Source organism: Myotis myotis, unplaced genomic scaffold (genome assembly GCF_014108235.1).
Source record: "Myotis myotis isolate mMyoMyo1 unplaced genomic scaffold, mMyoMyo1.p scaffold_m19_p_7, whole genome shotgun sequence".
NCBI classification, from domain to species: Eukaryota; Metazoa; Chordata; class Mammalia; order Chiroptera; family Vespertilionidae; genus Myotis; species Myotis myotis.
The window spans coordinates 66693501-66716612 of NW_023416379.1; the positions used below are offsets into that span (position 1 = coordinate 66693501).

The window sequence follows — 23112 nt, forward strand, 5'->3', positions numbered from 1 at the left end:
TAAGCCTCTGAGAACATTTGTGAAGAAAATGAGCGGCCCTAGATCACCTTGTTTCACAGAGAAATGGTGATAACTCCAAAATTATTTCCTCCTTTATTTCACTTATTTCTTATATACCTTTAGTCCTGGGCTTCCTATTAAACCGGGGGGACCAGGATCTCCAGGTTCACCCTAAGAATAGGAGTGGAAAGGAAATTAAACCGGTTACTTTGATTTTCATGTTATCATTAGGTTGGAGATGCAATTGAAGAATGTCAGGAGATTACCTTTATTCCTTGTGATCCTATTACCCCCGGTTCTCCCTGTAAATAAAATAATCCGATATAATAAAAGCCTAACATGCTAAGTGTCCAACCATTCATTCGACCAGTCACTATGACATGCACTGACCACCAGGGGGCAGATGCTCCGACTAGTAGGTTAGCTTGCTGCTGCGGTCCAGCTGATCGGGACTAGGTGAGACAGGCCGGACATGCCCTGGAGCCCTCCCACGGCCCCTCCCCAGTCTCAATCGTGCATCGGTGTGCGGGACCCCACCAATGCATGGATTCATGCATGGGCCTCTAGTCAATATATATATAATGCTTAAATTCAGATGGAGATGAGCATCTCTAGTCATGAATTCATTTGCATTTCCACTAATTAGCATACAATAAAGGGGGAATTATGGAAGGCATGATGAAGTCAAGGTGGGTTCATTCTAAAACACCATTTAAAATACTTATTCCTAATAAATAAACAATATTTTTCTTTTCTTTTTTCTTTGTAAATTTTTTTCTCAATGTTGCTTTTGACACTGTAATCATCATGTTCATCACATTCCATTAGCAATGACTGCCTTCTCCACTCAGCTGGCATTGTTACAATTTCCCACCAGCTAATCTTTTATCTCAGAGAATGAAAAATTCAGATGAGGAGGTAAAGAAGAGTAGAACTGAAGTTGCTATGTCATGGTGAGTCTACTTTCAGGTATATGTACTTAATTAAAAAAAACAAAGAAAAAATAAAGTTTATACACAAGACAATGATATTGGCAATACTGAGTTTGCTTTTATATTTCCCATGACTTATTATTGACCATTTTGATAAAATTATCCTGGTTGATAATAAATGCAATTTGTATCATTAAGAGAATTTTTGAAAAGCTGTATTTTGCATTTTATATATATTAAGTGGGTATATTTCAAAAGATTCATGTCCAATCACAAATAGTAATGGGTTAAAAAAATGTACCATACCAGATGTTAAAATGTCATCAGAGGATAAAATTTAACAAGGTTTAAAATTTCTCATTTATCAAAAGAGTCAAAATACACAGAGGAAAAAGTAAAATGCTTAGGGACCTCCTTTCATCAAATCTATTAGACTCCAAAGTAAACATACCAGGAATCAGAGAGAAAGAAATCAATGAAGTAGAAAACCCAAGATAGTGATAAAACATCCACTTACTTTATCTCCCTTTTCACCTTTTGTAAAAGGTTCCCCCTAGGAAAATGGGTAGAAAACAGAATCAATTACAAACACTTTTAGAAATAAACTCTCCAGAACTGAAATTGAATACCCTGCAGGCCAACCCAGACACCATCCAGGCACCCTCTGCAATGGTCCAGAATGTCACACAGAACCCTGTACAGCTTCAAGGGAGCATATGAGAATTAGTTACAAAAACCTTCCATATTCCCAAATGAACAATAAGCTAATCATTCTAATACTATTTTGAGAATCCTGAGTGGATGACAAATTGAAATTGAAATGCTGCCCAAGGCCAAAGTTTCCTTTTGCACAGTTCACATAGAAGGTGAAAACACACACATACACACACACACACACACACACACACACACACACACAATTTCTCTTAGTAGCTTCTATTCCGGAAGTTCCATGTCCATAATCTCATTTACTCTTACATCGATGCTGTGGGGGAAGATATTGTCTCATTTCAAGCATGAGGAAAGAGATTCAGAAAGTTATTTCCCCTAAAACAGCATCCACTTACTTTATGTTTCCTTATTTATCATGCCTATAAACTCAGCAAATGTAGAGATGTAGCTAATCTTGACTAACATAGCATCTCTGGTGTACATTATTGGTACCCAATAAAAGTTTAGTGAATTAGAGAATTTAAAGTTATGTAGATATTACAATAATGGCTGACATTTGTTAAATTCTTATAGTGTATCAAACACTTCTAATCACATTATATGTATTAAAATATTGATCTTCATGTGTCAGTGGAGTAGGTACTAGTAACATTTACAGATGAGGAAACTGAGGCACAAAGAAGTTAACCAATTTACCCAATGTCACATAGCCATCAAGAGGTCGTTCAGGGTTTCAACCCAGGCAGCCTGACTTCAATCTTTAGTTTGAAGGCTTTGGTTGCTCAGTTTGTTTGATCTGATTTGTAATTTGATTTATTTATTATTTAAATTAGGTGAAGTGATAATAAGGACAAATGAAAAGACATTAAAAACATTTCATTTTCAAGAGAAGATGTGAGAACAATCACGGACTACTCTCAAAGGTCCTCTTAGTGTTTGTCATTCTCTTCAACAAATCACTAAGGAGAAATAAGCGGTTACTAAATGAACCTCTGTGATTTTCACCTCATGTCCTATGAGCTAGGGACTATGGGGCTCACCTTCTCTCCCATGATTGCTAGCCCCCTTGCAGTTACATGGGCCTTACAGTTAGTTTTGGCAATGAAATGTGAGCAGAAGTGGTACTTGCAGGCTATTGCAGGGAAATTCCATTCATGATCCCCCAGTCCCACACTTCCGGCAGTAATGACTAAGAAGGTTGTGTATACCAGGTGGCTTAGTGACATGGTGATAATCAACCTGGAAATTGAGTGTGGTATGGAGTAGAACACCCATTCCTCCCAAAGGAACCACAATGGGCGTGCAGCCCAAGCAAGAGATAACCTTTCTTGGGTGAAGCCAGAGAAATTTCAGGGATAATTTGTTGCTTAGCATAACCTCGCCTACCCTTACTAATATGCCCCAATATCTAGCCAACATGATTAAATCTCTTAATATTGGTTAATTTCTCACATTAGAGCAGGGCTTTATTTACATTCTTACATTTCAACTTTAATTCTTAAACATCTACTTGATTTTTAAGATAGGAGATATAAGCAATTAGATATAAGCAACAGGTAACCCTGCTTATATAACAGTTCATTTCTGCTTATATTACCCTGCTTATGTCATTGCTCATTTAGAGCCACTATCAGGCCACATTGACTAAAGTAACTGGTTTTAAAAAACACACAAAAACAGTAAACTGCTTGTCTAGAGACTTGATGCTTAGCTCTAGCTCCCATGGCTACTGTCTGGTTCAAGTCACTTACCTTTTAGAACTTCTCTTTAATTATCTACAAAATCATGGGATTCAACTAGATGACCTCTTACATATATTTTAGCTCTGATATGTTTCAGTGGACATTTAGTCAAATTCTCAATGTCCAGTAGTGGGGGACAAACTGCTATTTGAGATAGGTAGTTCGGAATTTAATTTGCCTGATTTTTTTGGATGAGTTGTTTGAACCTTCTGGTTACCATGCAAAGTCAAGTCCAGATCCTGTTCTAGAATAAACAGGTTGAGGCTATAGAAAGCTAAATTTCTCTGCATAATCATGTAAAAATGTGCTTTTTTATGTTGGGGGACGGGGAGGTCAAGCAAAGTGGTATAAGGAGGTGGGATAATTAGGGAGTAACAGGGAACTTGCAAGAAGACAAGTTAAAAGAAAAGAAGGTTGTTCACCTGGGTAAGCCAGATAGGTGGACCGCCCCCAAATGGCGGTGGTAGGACAGAAAGCCAGAGGGAATCTCTGAGGAGCTGTGAATTCCTCCAGTCCTTGCTACCCAAAGCATGACCCATGACCAACGGCAGGAGCCCCACCAGGGCGCTTGTGAGAAATGCAACTTCTCAGACCCCACCCAAGACCTAGCGAATTAGAACCAGCATTTCAAAAGAATCCCCAGGTGATTCAAGTGCACCTTTGAGAAGCAGGAAGTATCTCCTTTCTGCTATACACATTCCTGATTTTCCAGTAGAATTTTAGTAAGTCTTACTGCCAGGCCTGCCATCTGTCACATGGAAATTAAGGGTCAGTGTTCAAGCTTGGAGGGGAGTCAGCAGAGACCTGGAGAAGCAGTTAGGAGTTGGTAAGAAGTGCCCAGGGTGGAGCACCAGGAGTGAGTTGGCAGATGGAAGGGGCAGTGACCACTAGACTAGATTTGTGGAACATGTGAATTTCCTAGACATTCATGGGAACACCTGGTTGGGGAACCCTGATAAAGACTGTTACTTCCTGCAGAGGGTGGGGTGGAGGTTTGGGCTTGATACTAAGGGCAAGCATGACCCCTGAAGGTAGGAGAATATAGGGTACCTGGGTAAAAGCACTCATTCTAAAGCTGCCTGAAAGTTTACTGTCATTGCTAGAGATGCCTAATTTTTAAAGCTGAAGCACAGGGAACGTTTAGCTTTGTAATAGTGAATACTTTTAATAATTGTTCCTGTTTGGCATGCAGACATTTTAGTGCCTCTTCATTCATTATCCCTGGTGAACCAATATCCTTTGTTCATCCTGGCAAGGAAAGGTAGAAATGATTTTTAACAAGTATGACCTTTTTTTATTTATTTTTAATAAGAATGAAACATTTGTTAAGTCTGATTCTTGTGGATTCATATAAAGATTGCCATAGGTTGTCTGTCTGTTTGTTTTAGCAGCATTTTAAAAAAGTTATTTTTGTAACTAGGATTCATGTAATCTCTATATGTGGTCCTATTTGAATACAAAGGATACTATAGGGTCCCCCCACCATCAACAAAATAACTGTTTTTAAAGAAACTGGCCTCAGTAATATTGAGAAGTGGCTTGAGAGGCCACTTCAATCTTACAAGAACCAAGAAAGGAAAGTAACTTCATGAAGTATACTGAGAGCAGTTGTTTGAGCAAAATGACGCGTTTCTAATATTTTAGATAAATTAGCCCGTCTTTAGATATACTGATTTAATTATTTATTTCAGCTATAATATTTAGTTAGAGCAGGGCAGCTTAATAGTTCTTAAACCCTGGTTCTAGAGTCAGGCTACCGAAGTGGGAGACATGGCTCCAAGACCTAGTAGCTGTGTAACCTTAGGCAAGTTACTCACCCTCTCAGTGCCACAGTTTCCTCAAATCGGGGTGATAGTAGCTTACCTCAAGTGGTTTTCTTTTGAAAGAATTAAATTCCTACAAGTAAAAGACTTAGTGCCTTGCATAGAGCACTTGCTCAAATATTGGAGCTATCATTCTAGGCCAGCCATGGGCAAACTACAGCCCGCGGGCCGGATCCGGCCCATTTGAAATGAATAAAACTAAAAAAAAAAAAAGACCGTACCCTTTTATGTAATGATGTTTACTTTGAATTTATATTAGTTCACACAAACACTCCATCCATGCTTTTGTTCCGGCCCTCCGGTCCAGTTTAAGAACCCATTGTGGCCCTCGAGTCAAAAAGTTTGCCCACCCCTGTTCTAGGCCATGGCAAGGGCAACCAGGTATACAGAAGTGAGGCTAATTAGGAAAAACATTTTTAGTTTTACATTTTGGATATTCTTTCTTGTCTCTAAAAGCTAAAATACTTACAGATTCTCCTTTTTGACCTTTAGGGCCAATAGACCCTGGAAATCCTGGTTGTCCAGTTTCTCCCTTTCAAAAAAGAGCAGAAGAAATTTCGCATGAGGTCAGATGAGATGAGTACTGTTGTGATGATCAGAGTCAGATTAATTGCTCGAGCTGCTTCTAACCATGGAATTTACCTATTATCCTCCAAGAGACAATGACAAGCTCTGAATGGAGTTAGGCTATTTGCATAGTAATGTGTTTGTCAGCACTTTACAATGCCTTTAGGTCTTGTAGACATCCATAATATTCACTATATTAATTTAAAATTAATCTGAAACAAAAATTATTTTTCAAGAAAAGAACATCTAGAGAAAAAATTATAATTTTGCTCTGCTGTACCAAAATTTTTTTTGTGATCTTAAAGACAACAGATTGTTTAACTGACACAATAATCCAGACTCATTTTATTTCAGACACTTCTTTCTTTTTTTAGGAGGGGGGAGATGGAGGAGTGGAGAGACAGGAAGACAATGAGTCTCTCAGCTGTTTCCAGCATTTACATTGCAACTTAAATGATTGGCTGTGGACAAAGAAGGCATTCTTGTCAATGTGGTGACAGCAACAGCTTAGAAATGTCTAAGGATGTCTTAGATCTTGAAGAGGGATTTGTATGCAGTATATAATTGAAAAAATACAATTTTAGAAATAATACTTGTGGAAAGGAAATATCTCACTAATCAGATTTCAGAGGAATCTTCAGCACTGTGCTTTTTAGTGTTTACCAAAATCCTTGACTATGGCATACTTGTATATCACATAAACATAGCCACTAGAAGTTATATAATGTTGTGTTTTTTTTTCCCCCAACATCAAGAGCATTTTTGCAAAATGATGTTTCTGGGCTTATACTTTTCTCACCTGTTTTGTCTATTTTTTTATTAAAAAAAATAAATACAGAAAACATAAAGTTGAATTATGTCAAACCTCCATGTCCCGGGTCCTCAAAATTTAAAAAACTAATAAAAAATTTACAGTCAAAGAAGATATCTCCTATATTTCCCTCTCCATTCCTGTCCCAGGGAGAGCCACACTCTTGAATTTAGCACTCATATTTTTAGCCCATATGTTTGTACTTTTACTACATATGTGAAATCAAACAATATATTATTCTGAATATTTAAAACAAATTACATAGATAGCTTTATCTTGTATATAACATCCTGTGACTTGTTTTTTTCACTGAACATTGTTTTTATTTTTTTTTAATTTTTATTTATTTTTTATTTTTTTTAAAATATATTTTATTGATTTTTCACAGAGTAGAAGGGAGAGAGATAGAAAGTTAGAAACATCGATGAGAGAGAAACATCGATCAGCTGCCTCCTGCACATCTCCCACCGGGGAAGTGCCCGCAACCCAGGTACATGCCCTTGACCGGAATCGAACCTGGGACCCTTCAGTCCGCAGGCCGACGCTCTATCCACTGAGCCAAACAGGTTTCGGCTGAACATTGTTTTTAATATCCATTTCTATTGATACATATAGAGCTAGTTCATTCAGTATAAGTGTTGAATTATATAATGTTATATAGTTATAGCATTATATAATGCTAATGTACCAGAGCTTAGCCATATTCCATTTATGGGCACCTGGGTTGTCCCTAGCTTTTCTCTGTTATAAACAAGGCTTCACTGAACATCTCTATACGTGTCCCCTTGTATGGACATGTTTATTTGTTTATTTCGAAGCCTCAAACAATAGTCTACTTGAAGTACTTCAAGTACAAACTGGTTACAGTCCTGTAATAGATGTTGGCTTATTTCTACATTTCTATCCAAATCAGTGTCTTGTGATATTAGATTAGAGGAAGAGGGAGCTTGTAATACGTACTCAATAAGACAGGATCATGTTTTTATTAAGGAGATTCCTAGATTTGTGGAATATATTTCATAAATTTAATCTTGGTTTTATTAATATAATTATTTCCTTCTAGCATCCAAATATCTAATATGCCACCAATCTTATACTTAATACAGGTGAGGAGAAGGCATTTTCCCCTTAGAGAAAATACATTCTATCCAAAGTAAAAAGAGGGAGAAATTAGTGGATACATTTTAGGGACCAATTGGTGTTGATTTAAAAGAGGCTATAAATAGTTGTCCTAGTATGAGCACTAGGGTGTACAGTGTGACCATCTTATTACCTATCTGATAGGTGCTAATATCCCCAGTGCACACGAGTGAAGAAAAATATGCCTAGTAGTTAGACTGATCTGCAAAAAATTAAAGTAGAATTCAGGGAAGGGGGTCTAGAAATGACTATAAAAATCACATCTGCCCAATACCAAAAGGGGAGTGGGGGGATGAACATGGAGAAAGAGTAATTATATTCATAGTTCGTATTCATTGAACTGATGTAAATAGGTCTCCATTGGAATGTAGATGAAGGACCCAACAGAGACTTTGATCCATCTCTCTGTGTGGTACATTGATGTGGTTGGGTTTAGAAAAAGGTGGCAGGAACCAATTCTCTCATATAAAATTCTGGAAACAAAAGCATTTCATACCTGAATCTTAGACTCATGTGGAGTTGTTTTTCACATTTAAAATGGATGCTCAGTGATTTGTCACTGTGGATATGAGTTGAAAGGCAAGTGATGAATTTACTTCAGAAAAGGCTGGCCCTGGACACTTTTGGTGCTATTTTTAAACTTGGTGCTTTTGTGGCTTTATCTTTTCTCTCTGACAGTGGGCCCCAAAAGACCCCTGCCAATTTCTTAGAAGTCCTTAAATATTCACCACCTTATTCCACTGTCTCTGTAGAAAAAGCAGTTCTTCTTAACCACCTTACAAACACATTATTCCTTCACCACATTTAGTTAGGCCAGACAAGTTTCAGAGCAGAGATCATCATTTCAATACTGGCAGATATATAACATGAATGGCGACTAGTAGGATTTCGTGTTCCTTCCTATCTCTTAGTGCTCTTGACACTTGGTACAGGATGTGCTGCTAAACCAGGAGTGACCCATGTGTAGATTCCACTGTTGCTGTGTCTGTTCTAGTGCACCTGGGGCAGAGTTCCAAATTTGGCTGGTTTTGTGATTCCGTTTTGCCCATCAGCATATTGAGAAGTGGTAAGTCATGTAGGTGCTGAAATTATACTTCTGGTTAAATCTTTTATTCTACAACATAAATTCTGTCCCTTCTCTGTCAAAATGATGGTGGAGGATGGAATGATGACCAAGACCATGTGTTAAGAATGGTAACGCCTAGTAACATCAAAAAGAAATAGATGAGATCTCATGAGAAAAGAGAAAGTCTGGGGTGGATGAACAGGAAGGAACAAGTCTTTAGTGGGGGCTTAACATGGGTCAGGTGTTATGCTTTCAGGTAAGTTCATATCACCGCATTTATTTTTAATCTTGACATCAACTTTGTTTTGATACCATTATGCCCATTTTTCAAATGAGGAAACTGATACTTAGATAAATAAAGTGAATTTCCCAAGGAGACACAGCTGTTAATGGCACAATTAACTTTTGCCCCAAAGACCATGCTCTTTCCACCACTCACTGGTTTTCAACCCTGGTTGCCTGTTAGAATCATGTGCAGTATTTTTAAATGACAGCAATATGTACCCCACCCCAGATCAACCAGAGGTGTGCCCCAAATCAGAGTCTCTCATGATGGGACCTGAACAATGGTATTTTCTAAAAACCCTCCAGGTGATTCCAGGGTGCAGCCAGGGTTTGTAACCACTGGGGTCCACCACTGGTGCAAGCAAATCTGTGCGATCAGATTGCAGGAGCTTTAAATTCTCACTACAGTGACCCTTGAACAGAATTATAATTTTAAAAACCAATGTATTGATTCAGAACAGTGATGTGTATAAGGTAGAGGTGATTTCACTCCTCCAGCAAATGCTATGCTTAACATTTTTTAGTTTATTTTATGGATTATTTATTGGCAGTCTGTCTTCTGTTAATTAAAATTCTTACAAATCATTTTATATGTACATTTACATCAGGTTTTGCATCAGGTTCCCTGCAGACTCTTCGAGAGGTTATTTCTTTGAGTGAGAGGAGGGGACAGACATGCCACTGGCTTCTGTAATTCCATTGAAGACGCTGAAGCAATTAAAGAAATTTGAGCAATAGAAAAGATCCTTAGAGCTTGAAATACACCTGTTTCACAGAATCGAATTTCTCATCATCGAGGTCTTAAGAATCTCTAAGTAACATATGTTTCCTAATGAACATAGCAAAACAGAAGCCAGCTGTTTTGTTTCAAGAAATGAATCATCATTTAAATACTTTAAAAGTGCCACAACTCCCTTCTTTGCTCAGCTGTCCTATGTGACAAGCTCTGTGGCTTTATTTTGCTCCTCCCCACTCCCCCTTAGCTTGCAGGTGTCCAGTAGTAATTGCTTCGAATGTAATGTGTTCTTTACGGTGGTATAGGAATTCTGTAAGCTATTTGGTTACAGGAAATAATGCTAATGTACTAGCAGTACAATCCACAATCACAAATGATTTGTTATTGCTGTATAATAAATATTTTGATTGTCTTTTGAAGAATGTCAAGGCTTTATTATTTTTTTGGAGAAAATTTCATTTTCAATGGCCAGTCTCTAAGAAGCTCTGACTTTCTGTGGAAACTATCTTTTAGCAGTATTTTTTGGTGATGGATGTATGATCTCGTGAATAGATTGGCTGCACTGATTTATAAGGCACAGAAGTCATATTTCCTTGGATTCATGTCGAAATACTCTGCCCTCAATCAAGAGGATTTTTTACTGGGTGAATGAATGAAGGTAGCACTCACAGGCCACATTTCCTCAGAGTATTTTCAAACCTACTCATCTCTGTCTATAGATTTAATGTGTATGTGGGTTCCACTGCCCCGCCCCCGACAATGGCACATTCACACGGAATCCAAGGTCATCACAATTTCTGAATCAAATGGGAGTGAAACATCTTTCTGAGCGGGCAAGCAGATCTGTCATCTTCACAGCTAATATAATTAAACCTGTGAATGATGATGAGAATGCGTTGGACATTCATCAGCAGTTTAATTTTAAAACTGTTTTGAAAGAATTATTTGGTTAAACCATGGCTGTACATTATAAAACCACCAAAAAGATGCTCCCACAACAGGCTATATTTGGGTACTTAAGAAGACACAAAAAGAGTGGGCCTGAGCCTGAGGCATTTTGCTAAAGGGATCTACAGATTGGTTTTGTCACCTACATGGACACATGAAGTATCTAATTATAAACGGAGGCTTGCGCCCTAACTTCATTTACCTTGTTATAGGTATTTCCCCTTCATGTGTTCCCTTCCTGTAGCAACTGCCACTCAGCCGTCTTCACCGAGGAGCTGATTTCAATCCTGCTTCCCTGGGCAGGAGGCGGGAGAGGCTGCGCCTGACAGACCTGACCGCCCCTAGACAGTACCCCTGTGGCAGCAGCACCTCCCCTGACATGTGAATGTGTGACTCTGTCTGAAACCCCAGGCGTTTTTATTCATTTTGAAAATCTGATTACCTTCTCTCCTTTTGGGCCACCAGCTCCATGTTCACCAAAGTTTCCCTAGGTAAACATAAAACAAAAAAAACACATAACATTTATCTTTTAATACATTCAATCTCTACTTTAAAAAATATAAATAGATAATAGTACTGTAACAGTTTCTGTGGGTACCATTTTAGTCACTTTTGCCTCTCCCACCTTCCATTAACTATTCCTGCAAAATTCCAACTTTGGGTACCATATCTATCTTCTCTGTGATTTTCTCCTTGGAGATGATTCTGGAGAAATGTCACACTCCCAGGGGAAAACTGTCACTACTCAAAGTAACGCCTGGAAACCTCACCATTCCATGGATATGACTCTCTAATGTTGTTGATATTTTTGTTGCTCAGTATAATGGACATTGTGTTAATTGATCTCTTGGCTGTACTTGCCAATCTCTTGACTTGTAGAATTCCTCACCTTCTTTTTCTTTCTATCTCTCTGATTCCCCCCTCCTCTTTCCCCACCTAATTGGCAAAGGCTGAATCTCCTCAGGGCTCTGTGCAGACTTTTCCCTCCTGTAATACAACATTTTTCTCCCAGGCCTTCTTATCTACCCCCATGGCTTAGATGTCATCTACCATACAAACACAGAGAAAATTATAAACCCAGCAAATGTCTCCTTTCTGAGTTTTGACTTATCCTATATAATAAAAGGCTAATACGCAAATAGACCAAACGGTGGAACGACTGGTTGCTATGATGCACACTGAACACTGGGGGCTAGATGCTCAATGCAGGAGCTGCTCCCTGGTGGTCAGTGCGCTCCCATGGGGGAGCGCTGCTCAGCCAGAAGTCAGGCTCACGGCTGGTGAGTGCAGCGGTGGGGGCGGAGAGTGGGCCTAAGCCGTCAGTTGGACATCCTCCGAGGGCTCCTGGACTTCAAGAGGGCACAGGCCAGGCTGAGGGATGACCCCCCTCACCAAGTGCATGAATTTCGTGCACCGGGCCTCTAGTGTGTGTGTGTGTGTGTGTGTGTGTGTGTGTATAAAATTTTCTATTTGATGTATTCGCTTGCAAAATCTAGAAGAAATTCATACTCAGCAAGTTCAAAACTGAATTTAAAAATATAAGCCCTGGCTGGCATTGCTAAGTGGTTAGAGCATCGGCCCATGCACTGAAGGGTCACAGGTTTGATTCCTGGGCAAGGGCACGGACCTGGGTTGCCAGTTCGAACACCAGCCCTGGTGCAGGAGGCAACTGATATATGTCTCTCTCACATCGATCTTTCTCCCCCTTCCTCTTCCCTTCCACTCTCCCTAAAAATCAATGGGAAAATTATCCTTGGGTGAGGATTAACAACAACAACAACAATAAAAATACAACAAATACACACACACATATATATATAAGAGAGAAAAATGTAAAAATTATATCATCCTGTTAACTTTCGTTAGTCCAGAAGTGTGAGAATGACTAACTTCTTCCTAGTGCAGTGATGGCGAACCTATGACATGCGTGTCAGAGGTGACACGCAAACTCATTTTTTTGGTTGATTTTTCTTTGTTAAATGGCATTTAAATATATAAAATAAATATCAAAAATATAAATCTTTGTTTTACTATGGTTGCAAATATCAAAAAATTTCTATATGTGACACGGCACCAGAGTTAAGTTAGGGTTGTTCAAAATGCTGACACGCCGAGCTCAAAAGGTTCGCCATCACTGTCCTAGTGTAAGTCTTCAGTTTGACTTGTTAAAATGAGTGGTGATTTCATTTTACAATTGAAAAAAAGTCAAGGAAAGAAAGAAAATCTGAATTCATCCTCTCCCTTCCATGGAGTGCTTCCTTCTTTAATCTGCATGTCCTTCTTAACACCACCCTACTTATTCCTCCAGGACAATCAGCCTGATGGCCTTTGTCTCCAAAACCTCTTCTCACGCTACCTGCCTTCACTCTGGGAAGGCCACCATTGTGCCTTGCCGGATCACTGCAGTAGCTCTCTCGATGGCCCTCTATAATCACTCTTGCTCCCCTGCCCACACACACATTCTCTAAATAAGGTCAGAGTGAGATCTTTAAAAGACATCCTAACTTCATTCCTTCTAAACTTTAACAAAGCCATCAAAACCCGGCATGGCCTGAACTCATTTCCCTCTCCAGCATCATCTCGGCCACTCTTCTCCCTCAGAAATTCCAGCTGTAATGGCCTTCCCTCCACTTCTCAAATGGACCAAGATCCTTCCCATTCCACCCTCTAGATCCTCCTCTCCAACAACCTAGAGGTGTCAAAGATGCTGTGGTTGGAATGAAGAAATGCCTCTTTAGTACTAAGTCATATTATTTTATCTATATACTCCATTATTCTAAAATTTTGATTTTCCGGGTGGCTTTTCCACCCAGAAAAACAATAGGGTCATTTACTTTCTAGCAGAGCACCACATGCTTGCTTCACTCAATAGCTAAGCCAGGAAATCTATCTAATCAAGGATCCGCATGGCCTCTATAAGTATTTTCCATTCTTGGGCTAACAATACTCAATGCAGAATCAAACTTGAACTTCAGGAGCATTTATTCATTGACATTTAAGATTCTCTTCTCTACTCTCTCAAGATAACTGCACCAGACAATTACTTGGCTCTACAGAAATAATAAAACATATTATTATTATTGTGAAATAATAAGACATTATTACTGTGAAATAATAAGACATATTATTATTGTGTTTCTGGGAACCTGCAATTCTGCCTCAGATGCTATTCTAATTTTACTAGGTCATTTTTGTACCCTGGTGTCATGTTATTTGAATGCATTATTATAAGCTTTTTGAATAACTATAATAGCTGTAGAATTTTAATGTTTTTATTTAAAAGTTCCTGGTGCAGTGGTGAGGCTTGTGGGGTGGAAAGTGCTAATTAGCCTGCCCATTTCAAGAATTCTGGGATGTCCTTTGTTCTCTTGTGGATTATGGTGAATAGAACTTTGAAATGTACACTCAGGCAAGTGGGAAGACTTTCAAGCTATTTCAATGGCCCTGGAGAGGGTATTCTCTGGAAAGAAGGGAACATACCTAGATGTGTATAGGTTCAACCATAAGAGATGGCCATTTTTATAGCCTGAAGAGTCAAATATCAGCAGTTTCCAGTGGCTCAATATAATAAAAGAGACCAAGGACATGAACCCTCTTCCAGGATATAGGGTCATTAAAAACCCCCAGTTTAGCCCTCAGGGAATTTGCTGTAAAATCCTAAACATGAGGGAACATAACATTAAAAAACAACAACAGGTGATCTATTACAGATTGAATTGTGTTTTCCCCCACAATTCATATGTTGAAGCTTTAACACCCAGTACTTCACAATGTGACCTTATTTAGAAATAAGTTCTTTGCATAGGTAATTAATTAATGAAATCATACTAAAGTAAGGTAGACCCCTAGTTCAATATGACTGGGTCCTTATAAGAACACACTTTGAACCAGAGACATGGGAGAACGCCATGGGAAGGTGGGAGTTATGCTGCCACAAGCCAAGGAATCGCCAGGAGCCCGGAGAGAGGCCTGGAACACATGCCTCCCCACACCTTCCTAGAAAGCATGGCCATGCTGACAAGCTCAATCTTGCACTTCCAGGCTCCACAACTGTGAGACAATGAATTTCTGATGTTTAAGCCACTCGGCTTGTAATATTTTGTTACATTAGTCCTAGCAAGTTAATATATAATACATGGCCTTGAAAATAAGACCTAAAACTGGCTTCAAGTTCAACCTCTCAGTTTCTTACAGGAAGCCATTTCACCAGCTCCAAGAGTGGCGGACTACAGAGAGGAGGGGGAAACCCAGGAGAGCTTCAGGGTTCTCTGTAATAAAACTAAGATCCAAAACTAAGATACATCTGTGCCTTGATTCCTGATGTTCTCCAACGCTACGGGGTCTTGCAGTACAGGGAGAGACAGGAAGTTAGGACTTAAATTTTATTTCCCAATCTTTGGACCTAGAGAGTTGCTTCTGGTGTCTCCAAGGAAGCCGCCACTTCCTGTGCCATTGTTGGGTTCAACTCACAACTTGGGAAGACCTTGAATATTTTATTTTGGAGAAAGGTTTTCTGTTCTTCCTAGTCTGTGAATATTAAAGTGAAATTACGATTTGATACTTGAAAAGAAAAGTAGATTATTTGGCTAGCAAATTGGTGGATTTTTTTTGGATCAACAATTTGGAGAAGTGAACACCAGAATTGGCTGCTGGGGGACACAGCATCAATCTCCAACAACTGAGACTGATTCTTTGCAAATTTCACTGAGTGTGGCGAGGTTGTAAGATAGCACAACTGCACATTTTCACTGTGGGTCTATAAAAACGTATGAAATGTAAAATATGCCAGTCTGTGGCCTCCACAGATAACACTTTATCCTCCATCTACAATGTTGTAAAGGGGCTCTGGATCTGATGGCTTTAGCAGTTGACAGAGCCTATCAAATTCTTCTGAAAATCCCCAGAGCTGGAGACAATGAAGAGCAGTTTGCTGGTAAGTGAGCAGATTTTCCTTACGGGGAAGAAAATGTTCAGCGTTGCTGCTTCTTTGAAAACAATCTTGCAGATTGGGAGCAGCAGTTTTGCAAATTATTTTTGTGATGGAGAGGGAAATCTTCTACCTTTTGTTCTTTGCATCCTCAAGTGGACATGAAAAAATACAGATAAACACACTTGGGTAATCTCCCCTGCCTTAGTCTCTCTCTATTCCTTACTTCCTTTTTTTTCTTCCCTATTCGCTTTTGGATTTGTGTTGCAGGGAGAGGGTCTTTTAGGCATGACCTTCTCCCTCTGATGATTTAAGAAAAAATATAGGGGTGTGTGGAAATCAGCACTTGAACTGGACCCAAAGGCGTGTGTAGGTAGCTGCTGCTCATCTTCCTGGGGTCGCTGCTTCAACAGGCTGCCCGACTACTGTAGCCTCTTCGAGCTGAGGAGCTGAGGTTCAGGACTCCAGCGCAGAAATACATAAATCAATGCCAATTCAAAAGGGAAGATTATTTTAACCTTGAAATGTCACTTTTATATCTCAATCCATGGTCCATTATTTAACCTCCATGAAAGTTTCATTCTGAATCTCCCCCCCCCCCCCCCCCCCCCCGCCGCTCCCTCTGTGTTCATTTGTTACAGCCAGACTATCTGGCTTGTATTGAGTGCAAAATGAAAGAACCTCAGTATCCAAAAATACGTAGATAGGGGTATGGGATGGGGTGGTGGGAGTGGGGGGAACACTGCCAAATGAAAACATACTTCTCACACATTATGGCACATCTGGCCCTGTCTTCTGTGAAGCTGAGGGTGAGGAGGGGTGGCTACCTTTCAGAAACGTTGGTCAGTGTAGGTACTGGAATGTTGGGCCTCGCCTCTATCCATCCATCAGTGTAGGTACTGGGATGTTGGGCATCGCCTCTATCAATGTAACAGCTCTAACTCTTTGCAGAAAGAAACAAAGTGAAGTGTTTGGGAAGTGGCCTTGCATTAATTCCCATATGGGTCTGAGCCTTCTGATGCTAAGTGCCTATAATGCATCATTTGGGGAAGAAAAGCTATGGTTTCTCTCTTTTCATCCAGTGAGGCTCCAGCTCTATAGCCATGTTTTAAGCACATGTGGAGTAAATACCTGGGAGCCGCTATCCTGTAATGGCAACAAGAATAGCTGGAGTTCTCTTAGGTGAATCAATTAGCTGAGTTCAAAGTACTGGCTTGCTATTGGCCCTGGCAGGATAGTTCAGTTGGTTAGAGCCTCACCCTGATATGCCAAGGTTGTGGGTTCTATTCCTGGTCAGTGCGCACACAAGAATCAATCAATGAATGCATAAAAAGTGGACCAACAAATCAATGTTTCTTTCTCTCTCCCTTCCTCTATCCCCAAAAATCAATCAATAAATTTTGTTTTATGTTTTTATTAATTTTCTTTTAGAGAGAGAGAGAGAGAGAGAGAGAGAGAGAGAGAGAAAGAGAGAAAGAGAGAGAAAGAAATGTCAATAGGAGAAACATTGATCTGTCGCCAACAGTATGGCACCCCTACTGGAGACCTAACCCAAAACCTGGGCACGTGCCCTGACCGGAATTGAATGGGTGATCTTTTGGTGCACAGGATGACTCTCAACTAACTGAGCCACATCAGCTAGGCCCTAAACTGCGGCTTGGGAGCCACATGTGACTCTTTGGCTCCTTGAGTGTGGCTCTTCCACAAAATACCACATGCAGGTGCGCACGTACAGTGCGATTGAAACTTCATGGCCCATGCGCAGAAGTCGGTATTTTGTGGAAGAGCCACACTCAAGGGGCCAAAGAGCTTCATGTGGCTTGCGAGCCGCAGTTTGCCGACCACTGAGCTAGGGCAATAATTTTTTTAAAAAATATATTTTATTGATTTTTTACAGAGAAGAAGGGAGAGGGATAGAGAGTTAGAAACATCGATGAGAGAGAAACATCGATCAGCTGCCTCCTGCACGCCCCCCAGTGAGGATGTGACCACAACCAAGGTACATGCCCTTGACCAGAATCAAACCTGGGACCCTTGAGTCTGCAGGCCGACGCTCTATCCACTGAGACAAACCGGTTCAGCTAAATTTTTTTTTTTTTTAAATAAAAGTATTGGTTTGCTATCAGCAAGACCCTCCACTCACCTGCTCTGGTCAGCCCCCATTTTTTGAAATATAACCTTAATGCTTAAAAATTTATGTTCTTTAGGCTAAAATATAAATGCTTCATATATCTTCATTTCAGGGAAAACCAACTCACTGGCAAGATAAAGTAAAGATATGAGCTTTAAAAGTTTTGCAAGGGATAGCAAATATTTAAGAAGCTGAGTTGCAACTTACTAAATTTTATACTAAGAATGAAAGTAATATAGTGTGTTCTCTAGGTTTTTCTAGCTGACACTGTGACATCAGAGCCAACTAATTATCATTATTTTGAAGGATTTATGGTAAATCCTATCTTATAATAGATGTCAATAAAAAAAGCATTGTATTTTTATTAATTTTAGACATGATTCACTTACTTTTTTTTTTACTTGTGCCAAGTCCTAATGTTTTGAAAAAGCTAGTATATTTCTATTCAGAAAATGTTTAATTATACCAAAACTTTATTCCTAATATAATTCTCCCTGGAAAATCTAAGTAAACGAGAGAATGTACGATAAGCTTACTTAGGAAGTATAACAAACTTTCCACACTTTTGACTTTAAATTTATCAACCCCAAATGATGTAGGCCTTTATGTTGAACTTAATCTGATGAACAAAGAATTGGGATTTAAAAAATGCATTAGCCCGTCATTTAATAAACACTTTTCTGAGTGCCTGCTATCTTTAAGGCCTCTGCGAGCACATGATGTCTCTTTGGGATTTCTAAACAAAAGGGAATAGCAGTAGTCAGGAATTTATAGGAAAGGAAAGCATAAACTAGAGGAATGTCTCGGAATTTGTGTAGAGGCACAATTATCAGCACCGTATCAATGATAAGCTACTATGTATGAAAGGGACCCTCGTCAGTGGACAGAATGCCTCACAGCAAGTGATTACACCCCCAAATATTTGTTATTGGATGATGATGAGTCAATCAATAGTCTCACACAGGTTTCTGAGTCTTACTTCATTGCCAACACATATTCTTCTCCCTCAGTTGTGCTTCCTTGGAGAAGAAGAAGCAAAACTGTCTTGCTTATGCCTCTCAGATACTTCCATGTCAGAATTCCATCCATCCTAATTGGAATTTAAAAACCTTGGAGAAGTTAAAAGTGGCTTCTCGTTGAAAGGTGGGGGACCCCCTGTTTTGACCTATGGGATATAAGCATTTGCTTGACATTTTAGTGTAGCACCTGTTGGTTTTGATAAGAAATCTATCAGTCATTATGTTACCCAGAGCTTCAAAGTAGCAAATAACTGTCCTCAGAGAAACTAGATATATGACATTATCAATGGTGAAATATAATTTTTGCATTAATTGTTTGCATGCAAATTTTAAAAATTTGAAGTGAACTTTTTTAACTTATTAAAAAAATATCCTGGTTTAAAAAAAAAGATACTGAGCAAAATACTTTTTTTGGAAATATTTTCAGTATGGAAAGATGTTAAGAATATGTGATCATGCTTTAAGTCTGAGCAGTTAGGAATTAATGTGTGTGTTTTTGCTTTCCAGAAATATGATCACATAGCCCTGGTTGGCTCAGTTTCTTAGATTGCTATCCCATACACCAAAAAGGTGTGGGTTCAATCCCCTTTGGGGCGCATACGGGAAGCAACCAATAGATGTTTCTCTCACATCAGTCCCCCCTCCCTTTCTCTCACTCTGAAAATCACTAAAAACATACCTAGGGTGATGATTAAAAAAATAATAAAATTTAAAAAATATGATCACATGAAATCTCTGTGTATATAATATGTGAAAAAAAGGCCATACCTTGTTATAATATCCACTAAGATTCTGCTGCATTTCTTGTGTTCCAGGAGGTCCCTGTATTAGAAACAAATAAAAAATAAAAACCTAACATTTACCAAACAATGTGAATTTAAATAATATATCTAAGAACTCTTGAAAACTTAGTTAAGGAAAAGAAAGAGTATGTTTAGTCAAATATTCCAATTAATGGAGAATTACAGGAGCATTAACTCATCAGGTTCCTAAAGGTATGTCAAGGTTAAATCCTGCATGAATTCAGAGAGGTCCTTAATGGGAACATGTAACATTTCACCAGAAGGTCAGCATCAGCATATTTTTATTAAAAGGAATTGTGCCCATAAAACTCTTCAAGGGAAGAGATTTTAGCTTTAGTTTATTTTTGACACTTTTCACAGGGCTTTGATTGATGTGTTATAGAAATATGTGGCCACTTGTTATTAACTTAGAAAATATGGGAAAATATGTTTTCTATTGCTTTACCCTTTTGAATGGGTTGCACATGACTTTCAGGCGAGGAAAAGATGTCTGCTCTAAGACCTCAGATTTAAGATATTTAAACACTCATTCTTTTCAGTTTACATGGAAACATTTGCTAAGCACTATGGTAAGAGTTGGGGAGACAGCAAAGATGTAAAGGCATTTCCCCCTAAAACTTGCAAAAAGAGAGAAAGAGAAGAGTTTTTTTAGTTTTTTCAGGGATTACACTTTGGGGAGAGGGCCATAAGACAATACAAAGCTTAGCATTATTTGAAAACAAGTAGTTCAAGCCAACAGAGAGGCCGCTATTTAAAAGAAAAAGATTGCGGTCCATCGGTGTGGCTCAGTGGTTGAGTGTCAACTTATGAACCAGGAGGTCATGGTTCAATTTTCGGTCAGGGCACATGCTCAGGTTGAAGACTCAGTCCTCAGTAGGGGGCGTGCAGGAGGCAGCCAATCAATGATTCTCTCTCGTCATTGATATTTTTATCTCTCTCTTCCTCTCTCTGAAATAAATAAAAACATTTTAAAAATATTTCATAGATCTTTAAAATGCCCAGGAAAATATTATAGAGAAAAAATTATTTACATTTTACCATAGAAGATAAGACAAAGAAAGATTATGATTGCATAAACCAAACATTACTGTTGAATAAAGATGATTCTTTAAAAAAGGTATTGAAAGCTTTAAAAAATGGAGAAAAATTTTAAGGAACAATTGCCAACTGCACTCACGGATCTAGCTAACATTGAAAAATTAACAGTTAACATTTGTGATGAGTATTTCTTAGGAAAGACTTGTGACTAATGATCTCTTCCAATATGAAACCTCTGCATTGTGCCACTAAATGTAGAGGACACAGAGATGTAGTGATGGATGTTGGAAGCAGGTTGGTATAACTCTTAAGAAAATAATAGGCCTCCTGAGTAATGGGGCCGTCTGTGATTGGAAAGACAAATGATGCTGTTACCTTGCTGAAGTAAAAACAAAGCTAATGTCAGAAAAGAACTCTCATCGCATTATATATTGCTCATGTTTTTTTTTTTCTTCTTTCTGTGAGCCAGCTTTGTGTAAAGTACCTAGGTCAGTTAGATGAAGTAATGAGGAAAGCAATCACTGAGTTGGAGATTGCTGCACAAAGTTTCCAGCCAAGAAGATGCAAGTTAAAAACTTGTTTTTGAAACTCATGAGACATGAGATTCCATATACATTGATCCATCTGCAATTATATAATGAGGTAAGAAGTTTTAGATACCACATGTAGTATCACTAACAGGTAGCTCAGGACTATATGCTTAGTAGGTGTTTGGCAGATGGTGAATGTGTGTTAATAATGCCAGTTAGAACAAAGAATAGTGATGCGGTGGGTAAATTTTGCTTTATATATATTCAATCTAGTTAATATGAGAGTCTTATAATTAGGGATCCCAAATGTGGCAGAACAATTAATAACAGAGTCTCTGAAATAGAACAAAAGAATCAATAAAATAATAATAGCAAATATATAGTGCTTATTGTATGCCAGATGTTATACCAGGGGCTTTACGTGGATTAATTCATTTAATCCCCACAATGACACCATGAGGTACATACCATCATTATTTCCAATTCAACAGTACAGAAAACGAGGCTTGAAATTGTTAACTGGCCCCAGGTCACACCACTGGTAAGTGGCAGGGCTAATATTTAACATAGGCAGCCTGGGCCCAAACTCTACCATCTTAACTTAAAAGCGGACTCTCAGCCTAAAATAATTTTTGCAGTAATTTCTTTATCATGCTGACCATGCTGTTGAGAATACTAGGCGATCACTTTCACTTGTTCTACTTCCCATATTGAAATTGAAAAAAAAAACCAAATCAACAAAACTGGTGCTCAGCACTTCTCATGAGCCAGACCGTGCTTGATGCAGGAGAGGACGAAATAAGAACTTTGCCTGTAGATGTAGTCCTAGTGGATAGCTGTTCCTTGCATCTCCCATCTATCTGCATATAATCTCTCAAGACATGATAGGAAGATTATGCCTGAATATTACAAAAAATTCCTCTCAATCCACAACTGTACTAAAATGCATCCTATCTTTGCAGAGGTTAAGAGAGCAGGTGGTCAAAGGATATAAGAAGTGGGCATCTTCAAAGGGGGCCCTGGGGGGAGTAAGGAGAAAGAAGCAGAACATCAAACAATATGAGAAGGGTTTCCTGGTACAGAACAGGTAAATGGATGAAAACAGTAAAAATAACAGGATGGTGATAACTTTTTAAAAAAATTGGGTGAGAATGGGTCTGATCTTTTACAGACTGGCTATCGGCCTATGGCACACAGGTGTATTCCATAAATACAGAATATATTCCTCATCTGGAATCCTGACCTGGCTGTTGAGTGTATCACTGGGGATAGGGTAGGAGAGCTCTAAAAACAATAGCAAGAGCATAGCTCACGGAACAGAGCCACTGGCCAATAGAAAAGTGTGAACAATATTATTCAGATATCCACAGGATTAACAAACCCTATAAAAGTTACTGCCACATTTTCATATGTTCTGTTCTTGCATTAAAATGTCATACCCACAAAGTAGTACTCCAAATGGGGTCAATCTGAAATTTTAGTCTCCACTGCTTAATCGGCTGATGAGCATTTATGATGACATTTTCTTCCTTGTTCTTTTAGTCACTGGGATACTTTGGGTAACACAAATTTCAAGTTTAATGTAACAGAGATTTATAGCTAACAGCCTACCCTGCAGGCAATACTTCACACAAACTCTCTCAGGGGGCTGAAGAAACCCTGTAGCGACTGAAAGAAGATACCAGCACAGAGTCCTTAGGCTGTCTACCTCTCCGCTGACTGCAGTCAGTACAGCAGCCACTCACGGGGTTGTTCTCAAACTGTCAGAGGCAAACGACCTTGATCAATGTGGAGACAGTGACCACAGAGAAACACTGCACAAAAATGCCAAGAGCAACTCTGCTTCCTGTAAGAAAAACAATGTAGACCCTGGGGTCTTGGAATTGGTGGCTGTCCTATTAGCCACATTCCCCAAGAGATGTGCTATTGTGCTATTTTCTAT

The 23112-nt window shown here is 39.0% G+C and overlaps 1 protein-coding gene across 1 annotated transcript in view; it reads right to left on the bottom strand.

Annotated features, from left to right (window-relative positions):
• Positions 1-23112, bottom strand: part of COL19A1 (collagen type XIX alpha 1 chain) — a 309008-nt gene that overhangs the window by 59039 nt on the left and 226857 nt on the right. The window contains exons 18-23 of the mRNA XM_036318274.1: positions 19568-19621; positions 11165-11209; positions 5639-5701; positions 1450-1485; positions 267-302; positions 118-171 (exon numbers count right to left, since the gene is read on the bottom strand). Of these exons, the coding sequence (XP_036174167.1) occupies positions 118-171; positions 267-302; positions 1450-1485; positions 5639-5701; positions 11165-11209; positions 19568-19621 (288 nt within the window). The remainder of the gene's footprint in view (positions 1-117; positions 172-266; positions 303-1449; positions 1486-5638; positions 5702-11164; positions 11210-19567; positions 19622-23112) is intronic.